General features: G+C 50.2%; 1 protein-coding gene across 1 annotated transcript; it reads right to left on the reverse strand.

Moving 5' to 3' along the window:
* Positions 1–1,491: 1,491 nt before the first annotated feature.
* Positions 1,492–2,948, reverse strand: LOC119367177 (fatty alcohol:caffeoyl-CoA acyltransferase-like). Its single transcript, XM_037632772.1, has one exon. It carries the CDS (start codon positions 2,946–2,948, stop codon positions 1,614–1,616), a length of 1,335 nt encoding a protein of 444 aa, XP_037488669.1. The 3' UTR covers positions 1,492–1,613.
* Positions 2,949–9,286: the final 6,338 nt, after the last annotated feature.

Raw genomic sequence — 9,286 nt, forward strand, 5'->3', positions numbered from 1 at the left:
AGATCAAGAAAGGGAGACCATTTACCTTGCCCCATTGCTATGATGTGTTGAAGGGTGATTAGAAATGGAAGCCCCGTGAAGGTGTCGATTAGGAGAGCAACGAATGCAAGCGAACAATTGATTTGGATGATGATGACGAGGGGGCATCACGTGAAGATGGCAAGAGAAGCCCTACACCAAACTTGGTTGCCTACTCCAAGCCAAAAATACCAAATGTGGGCAAGAAAGACGGAAAAGAAAAGAAGAAGATGAAAATATATGGTGAGTTAGAAAATGCTATGCAAGCTATTGTGAACGCAAGAAAGGAAGCCCACGAAATGAGGAAGATGGCAAGGAACCAAGTTGCGGCGGCCGAGGAGAGGAGTGTGGTGGCCGAGGAGAGGAAGGTGGCATTGGAGGAGAAGAAATTGGCCATGGAGGAGAGAACTAGAATGTTGGAATGGGAGAAGTACTTGTTCTTCATGGACACATCTACTCTCGATGAGAAGCAAAATGAGTACGTCATTCTTGCCCGTGAGGAAGTCTTGATCCAAAAAAGAGCCATGGCCATGGGAGGCATGGGAGCACCTATGAGAGGCATGTGAGCACCTATGGGAGGCATGGGTGGCATGGGAGGCATGGCTACCATAGGAGGCATGGGTGGCTTCGGAGCTACCATGGACGGCTTGGGAGGCATGGGTGGCTTTGGAGCTACCATGAAAGGCATGGGAGGCATGAGTTTTGCGTCTCTCATGGGAGGCATGGGAGCACCTCCGGGTGACATGGGTGGACGCATGTCTTCCGGTGTGCCTCCTCACATACCTTCGCATGATCTCGTTGAAGATCTTGCCTACACCTTTCGAGCTCCCCATGATGATGCAGCGCGTGACAATGAAGAGGAGGAGAAAGAATCGTCTTTGGATGAGGATGAAGAATCGGAGGAAGGGAAGGACGATGATGAGGATGTGACATGATCGTTGATGTGCCATTTGTTTGTGTGAACTTTTATATTATGAATTTGGTTGGATGATGATGTGGCATGATTGTTGATGTGTCGTGCAACTAAACTATACTACGTCTTTTTTATGTTTAAAATGTCATAATATCGTCTCAAAATGAACATATTGCAAGCGCTAGCTGCTCGCGATTGCTGTAGTTTAGCGCGGCTGCTGGAGCGGCGGGCGTGCAATTTTGTGCAGCGACCGCTGGAGCCAGCGTTCTCTGGCGCGCTAAAAGTCGCTATTTTGGCCCTGTAAACTTGTTTTAGCGCGTCGCATGGTTACGCACCTGTTGGAGATGCTCTAAAGTATTTAGTGGATATTGCCACTGAACCGTACATACCTTTACCTTTAGAAAATAAAATTCGCTCTTCAAAGGCCAAACCGCAAGAAAGATTAAGGTTGTAGGGAAAACATCCAATATATATTGGAGGAGTACCTAGAACTCATCTAGATGAGATATAATTTGGTCTCATTCACTTTGAAAACAAGAAGAGATAAAACCCACGTCAGCACACACGCATCTTATAGCATAATATCTAATGGCTATAAAATGTGAATGAGACCAAATTATATCTCATCTAGATAAGTTCTAGCAAAACTGATATATATTTCCTTGAACTCTAGCTTCAACCATTACTGCTCGTCGTTTTCCACGTCATGCATGTCATCCAACCCATGAAGACACCGGTCCTCCAACCTCTCGGCGGCCGCCTCCGGGACCGACACCAGCGCAGTCACGCCACGGGGATCGTCGACCACCGGGAGGAACAAGCAGTACGTCTCGCTGGTCAGCGGGCCCACGTGCACCGGCCGCCCGGCTCCGATGTCCAGGTCCTCCAGCCCGATCCGCGTCCATGCTGAGATCACCAGGCTTGCAGAGAGGTCTGGCATGGCGTCCCGTCGCAGCTCGAGGAGGTCAACCGTGGAGCGGACGTAGTCATCGTCAATCATCTCTTTGGCCGCCCGCACTAGCCTCGCCGCGTGGTGCTCACCCGACGGCGCCGCCAACTGCCTAGCCGTCGACTCGGCGCACGCTAGCACGAAGCCGTTGCCGCAGTACCCTTCGGGGAGGCCCGGCTTCACCCGACGGTGGATGTCGACGGTGAAGAGGAGTTTCACGCGGAGGTCGCTCGGAGGACCGAGGGACCGCACCCACGCGCGCCAGACGTGCGCCGCGAGCGCCTCGAAGGATGTGCACTCCTCGAGCCACGGCGCGCACCTGTCCTTGAGGCGCTGGACGTGTGCCCCCGTGAAGGTTAGAGACACCGGCGCCAGCGGTCCGACGAAGAGGCTGGGCGTCACCGCCGGGTCACCGTCGCCGGGGAGGGAGTTGATGGCGTATTCCTGGTGCTCGAACGCGACGCGCGGGGGGCAGCGCGGCCTCAGGACGCCGCGGTCGTGGAAGGGCGCGACGTGGTGGTCGGCGGCTTCGAACTTGGCGACGCGCGCCCAGGCATGGAGAAACTGCGCGGCGCCGATGCCGTCGCAGAGGCAGTGGCTGATGGCCGCGCAGAGGACGGTGCCGCCGCAGCCGAGGCGAGTCACTTGGACGACAAGAGGGGGCACGTCAAGGAAGCTCTGCTCCTCGGCCCCGCGGAGCAGCTTCCTCCAAGACTCGTGAGGTTTAGCAATGGCAGACCCCCGGAGGAACTCGCCGGCAGTGAGGCCCGGCAGGAACCCCTCCTCGAAAAGCGCCCCCTCGGCGTTGCAGTCGACGACAAGCTTGCCGTCGTTCCCGGGCCCGAGCCTGCCGGCGAGCGGGTAGTAGTCGACGAGGACCCTGGACAGCGCCGTCCTGAGGGCGTCGACGTCGACGTCACCCGCGAACACGAAGAGGTACTCGACGGAGAAGCGGAGGAGGCACTGGTCGTCGAGGTTGGAGAGGTAGAGGGTGTGCCCCGGCGTCGGCTGGCTCGGGGTCACCAGCACCGGCTCCATGCGGTGCTCGCACTCAGCCGCGATCTCCATGTCTTCCTGCTCTGCTGTCGATCTGCGTCGTCGACTTCGGCTGCTGGTTTTGTAGGCCAGAAATGCAGATCAAACAGCTAGTGGAGATGGTCAATGATCTATCTATATCCGGTGACCGGTCGTCCTGATCTATCTATATCCGGTGATCCTCGAAATCTGATAGATATGTTGACCAATGTATATATATCCTCTGGCTATTCAAAGTGCTTGCACGTGTGTGTGCTGTTTTTCTTTCTGATTGCACACAAAACAACGTGCTGAAAAAACAAAAAAGCAAAATAAACTACATCGAGGATCCATATTAATTGTCCCTAATTTAGTATAAAGTTCATCAAGCGTGAAGACCTTGTTGTAATAAATCAGTGACAATTAATAATGTATAGGAGGGAGTAGTATAATATTGCACACAATTGATTCTTGTTGGTGATAATATTCGCCGTGATATTCTAAGCATTAGTATCATTGAATTTCTATTCTTCGCTCCTAGCAAAGAATACAATAGTAGTGTTCACGTACAAACCACATACCCTAGTTGTTGTGTTTGCCAGCCCAGTTCTGCTTCAAGCGGTTTTACCGTGTTTCTTGAAACTAGAAATGTGTACGTGCAGTGCACGTTGATATTATGCAGTATATTAATTGCATGTAAATATTATGTTGGATATTATTTGTGTGTTAATTATTTGATTAGTGTCAATATTGATATTTGAAATGATATCAGTTGCACGCTAGACATGTCGAGCACTCGCCGGGGCAGTCTGGGTCATTAGATTGAGCTGGTTTGATGGTCAAGATTAGTTGCATCTGCCCCTTTATGTATGTTTATATATTGGTATTGATATAGATTAACATAGTGATGTTTTTTGAGGTGCAACGGCCGGTGCACATCTTAACAGAATTGGTCGACTCAGATTTTGGGATTAGATAACCCTTGGAGCCAAAAGGAACGCAAACCACTTTTTACCGGTTCAGGGAGGTGCCGGTGAACGATCTGCCGTTCGTCTGGCTTGCGATTCGTGTGTTCTGGTGCCCACCTCTCGTATAACACTGTATTTTCTTAACCCACCTCTCATATAACACTGTAGTATGTCATATAATTAGCCTACATCTTTTCACCACTTTGGACTACAATGTTAGCTACAGGTACGGCTTTTGTCAGCACAGTGCACGCATGCATGTAACTTCTTTCCGCTCTCTCTCTCTCTCTCTCTCTCTCTCTCTCTCTCTCTCTCTCTTAGATAGCCACTATCTTTCACATTAAAATTTTGTTATTGATTTTTTATATATATATTCAAATTCCTTGCAACATAATCTGCAGAACGAGATCAATCTTAAAAATAACATGTTTCACAGTCTCCAAAAAATTCTAGTTTCATAGGTTTCACTTAGTTTAAACAAATTTCACTAAGTTCATAAATATAAATTATTTCAAAGAATTGAAACAAATATTCTAAGTCAAAATGATTGAAAATCAATAATTTATATTGACTGAAATCAGTTTTCTAAAATGAGTGAAATAATTCAAGCATGTCAAAGTTAGTATTTTAAAATGAGTGAAATCATTTTTCTAAAATGAGTGAAATGATTATTTTTGTGAAACTCCTTATTTCAGTGTGTATATTGTGAGTATAATGTGTTTTCTGAAACTAGTGAAATGAGTGAAATCTATCTTTTGTAAAAAGTGAAATCGCTTTTCTGAAACAAGTGAAATATGGTATTCCATTTGAGTGAGTGTAATATGTTTTCTGAAATAAGTTTCTTGAAATATAATATACCAGCTTTTTCATTCGAGTGAGTGTAATATGTTTTCTGAAATTAGTTTCTTGAAATCATTGTTTGAATGAACGAAATCATTTTTGAAATAAGTGAAACATAATTTTTGAAACGAGCAAAAGTTGTTTTAGGAAGCGAGCGGATTTGTTTTTTGAATTGAGCGATATCAGGTTTTTGAAATACTTCAGATGAGTTATTCGAAACGAGTAAATCAAGTTTGTTTTATGAAATGATTTAAGTTCATTTTTATTTGACATATACCAGCTTCTTGAAACAAGATTTTTTTATTTGTAATGAGTTAAAGTAGCTTTTCAAAATTATTGTAACATGTTTTTCTTTCGGTTGAAACAACCAAAATCAGTTGTATGCCTGCCTGTTTCCAGACCGCGCCTTCAGATGCTATCCGCCGTAGCACATGTCGCACGTCCGGACTCTTTCCATCAAACACAATTGAGTTTCGATGCTTCCATAGCTCCCACATGAGCATGACTGGCTGGCGCATGCTGACTTGGCATATCTTCCAAGATTAATTTCAACTTATCATCAGTAATTAAGTTCAAACTTGAAAAATTCTATAATCAAATTCATCAAGTATTACAAACTGCCACATCAGATCAGGCCTTCTGCATAGCATTACAAACAAGGGTCATCTAATCTGGATACACTACAAAGTGATACATGCACACGGTGCCACCATCAGCAAATCATGCTACCGCGTGTGTCCTCGACAATTGCGCATTCATGCTAACTTAAGCAATTTAGCAACTCATGTAGTAAGGATTCGGCCTGGGCTGCATCCCGGAAAATTGCGTATGCATGCTGGTGCCGGAGAACTGGCCGTCGAGGTGTCCCTCCAAACCGCACACCTCGTCAAAGGCAAAGAACTCGTCGAAGTTGATGTTCTCTGGCAGCTCGATATCTAAGAAGGACTCGTCCATCGCGCCGGAGGACGGTAGCGTTCCTTCCACCGTCGCAACACCATCATCTGCACCGGCGAACTCATGTATCACGCCAGCTGCTGGGGCGTCTTGACCTGATGTCGCCGCGGCCGGCCCTACTCCATGGTCTCCGCCTGGCAAGAACCACGAGCGGCCCAAGTCATGGGAAGAACCCAGCAGGTGATGATCCTCTGTCGCGTTTCCCGCGTTACCGTAGCCATCCTGATCTTCTGAAGATCTGCCGAAATCTGCCGACGCCGAAATCCGCTCCTCGAGAAGATGAAGTTCGGACTCTTCGTCTATGGGTTGCCGGGTGGCCGCGCGAGCTCCACCGTCGTGGTCGCGGCCGTAATCATCGGGCTCCCTCTTGCGCTTCTTGCCGTGGCCACTGAACAAAATGCGATACAGCCTGAGCGACGACGAGGTCAGATCGGGCGGGGCTGTGACGGAGTACTCGTGCATGACCCACCCCGTGCTGCCCTTCTCGCCGTCGTTGTGGAAGTTGAGCTGGTACTTCTTCCAGGTGATCTCCATGCCGCTGTCGGGGACGATGAGCTCCTTGTCATCCACGAGGACCTTCTGCCCTTCCCAGCACCCGCCGCCCGCGCAGGTCCGCTTGTTCCGACTGCCCTTGCTGTCGATGGTTTGCCCGTGGGCAAAGAAGAAAGCATTGTCCTCCAGCTCGTGTTTGTTCAAGAGCTCCCATGGCGGCGCGCTCAGCGGATCGTCCTCGAGGATGATGCCCTCCAGCGGGAGCTCCTGGCCAAGGAGTCGACGGAGCAGGTAATATTCCACCGCCTCGTCGTCGTGAGGCTCCAGCTTGTAGCCCCGCGTGAGGCCGAGCACGTCGGCCGGCTTTACCATAGCGTGCCTGGCTAGCTAGCTAGGATTAATGTTGCTAGGGTTTGGATGGATCGGGACTTGAGACGACAGGTACGTCTGGTGCGGTGCGTGATCGGAAGGTACGTAGGTACGTACGCCTGATATTTATTATCCCCGGACGGCCGGTGAGCAGATAGAACAGACTGCCATACGTATTCGGTCGATCAGGTTGGAACTCGGATCCGCAAGGAAACGCTTTAACGCTGTTGCTAAACGTGCATATATACTTAGGGCAGGCACGCTTATGTGAACGCTGTTGCTAAACGCTTTAACGCTGTCACTAAACGGCCCTTGTTGATGCTTCCACGGCCCTTCTGCGGCAACATGTGGTGCTCGCCATATGCGCAGTGATGGGCAGCAGGGAGACATGGTGGGGCATTACAGGGGTGGCGCCGATCCGGCCGTGCCACCCATAGCCAGCACAAAGCGGTGGCAGTCTACGATGTGCTCTGGTCCTGCAATTTCACTTCTTCCCTAACCTAGTGCCTCCTAGTCCTAGACCAAGCTGGGCAAGAAGAGTGTTGGTGGATTCGTTGGTGGTTGGGCCCTGCCGGTCAGGCATGGCCTGAAGCCATGGATGGAATCTTGGATGTCTGGACTCTAGGGCAGTAACCCTGATCGTGGAAGCCGTGGTGCTCATGGGCTGAGCGCATGGCTTAGAAGCTGGTTAGTTACCATGCCCGCCTAGGCGGCATCGTGATTGTTGCTTGACGATCAGTGTCGAAGGTGGAGCGAGCTTACCAGGGTGAAAACCGTTCATGCCTTTGGTCAGGCTGACGGAAGCGTCATCCATGCACATCGCCACCTTCTTGAAGTACCTTTCGTGGTTGCTCTACATGAAAGTCTTGATCCTTTGGATTGGGTGGTGGCAGGGCTCAGGTTTTGTGTCCTTCATGAAGGCACCACCTAGGAGCTCTTGGTTCGTTAGGCATGCTACTTTGTCTCTTCATCGTGGCTTGCTCACGGTTGAGAACTAGTTCGACTTCTTAGTGAGCCTTAGTGTTTATATGTTGTGTACTTGGACTTGTATGGGGTATTGTGGCTACTCCATAGCAGCTCCATATCTTACATTGGATGCGTGCATGCTGATGGCGTGTTGTATTTTATGGTTGTATGTTGGTCTTGCTTTTTAAATTAAAGCAGGGCGAGAGCCTTTTCTAGTGTAGAGGAGGAGGAGTAACAACCTCCTTGAGATTTCATATCAAGTTAACTATTACTAGCTCCGTCCGGGTTTATTGGTCCTCATTGTATTTCGTGCTAAATTTCGGTCATAGATCAAACCAACAAAATGTTCACGCATGTCACCAAACATTATATTTTTAAAAATTATGTTCAAAAATACGAATCCAATGTGATAATTTTTTTTAACATGCATTAATATTTTGTTAGTTAAATCTTTAGTCAAAATTTGGCACAAACTACAAAGGAGACCTGTAAACCAACCAGGACGGAGGTAGTAGGTGGCTGGAAATAAAATCATGCAGAGTAGAGATGATTCTACTCAAGAATTATGGTTGTCAACTTGTCATCACATCGCGTGCATCACAAGCAAGACACATATATACACTGCTAGAATCCATAGCTTTGTCTGAGTGTTGTAGTGTTTGTCGAGTAGAATTTATCGGGCACTTTTAGACCATCTCCAACAGCCGCGCTAAATAAGCGCCGCGCCGCAAATTTACCCTTTTTAGCGCGCGTGCAATCGGTATAGGGGCAACAGCGGACGCGCAATAAGCGCGCGCGGCATGTAGAGTTGGGTGCGCGGTCCGAATCTCCATTGCATGTTGTGTATTTGGTGCGCCCGCTTCCGCGCGCCGCACTCTCTTCGCCGCGCCACCTTCGCCCCGCCCGCGCCGGCGGCGGCGAATGGACCTGATGGACACCCGCGTCAGCACCCCCTCACCCCTTCCTACACCCGTGACCCCTCCGCTGCCGCCGCCACAAACCCTAGCGCGGAGCTTTGGCTTTGCCTCCGCCGGAGCTCCTCCAAGCACCGGCATGGCGCACTGCCTTTTCATGGCGCCACGGATTACCTCAGCGGCGGGCGGCGTCGCGCCGGAGCCCGCCGTGAAGCCACGTGCCCTCCTCTTGAAGCTCCCAAATGCGGCGGCCGAAGAAGGGCAAGGTATCCGCGAAGAAAAACAAGGCAGCGGACGGCTCCGGCTCCTCGAAGCCATCGAGGAAGAAGCTTGCAGGGCGTGCGACTGGCGCGGCGGCTACCGAAGCGCCGGCGAGCTCACTTGTTGAGCTGGCGGCCGACGCGCACAAGGTGTTCGAGGTGTTGGGGAACGTAGCAAAAATTCAAAATTTTCCTACGTGTCACCAGGATCTATCCATGGAGAGACTAGCAACGAGGGGAAGGAGAGTGCATCTACATACCCTTGTAGATCGCTAAGCGGAAGTGTTCAAGAGAACGGGGTTGAAGGAGTCGTAGTCGTCGTGATCCAAATCACCGGAGATCCTAGTGCCGAACGGACGACACCTCCGCGTTCAACACACGTACAGCCCGGTGACGTCTCCCACGCCTTGATCCAGCAAGGAGAGAAGGAGAGGTTGAGGAAGACTCCGTCCAGCAGCAGCACAACAGCGTGGTGGTGGTGGAGGAGCGTGGCAATCCTGCAGGGCTTCGCCAAGCACCGCGGGAGAGGAGAAGGGAGAGAGGTAGGGCTGCGCCAAGGAGAGGTCAAACTCATATGTTGGCAGCCCTCAAGACCTCAAGTATATATAGGGGGAGGGGGGGGGCTGCGC

The sequence above is a fragment of the Triticum dicoccoides genome, chromosome 2B (genome assembly GCF_002162155.2).
Source record: "Triticum dicoccoides isolate Atlit2015 ecotype Zavitan chromosome 2B, WEW_v2.0, whole genome shotgun sequence".
In the NCBI taxonomy this organism is placed as follows: Eukaryota; Viridiplantae; Streptophyta; class Magnoliopsida; order Poales; family Poaceae; genus Triticum; species Triticum dicoccoides.

What these genes read in the sequence shown, in the direction of transcription:
- LOC119367177 (XM_037632772.1), bottom strand. Translation starts at nt 2,948, where the DNA reads ATGGAGATCGCGGCTGAGTGCGAGCACCGCATGGAGCCGGTGCTGGTG.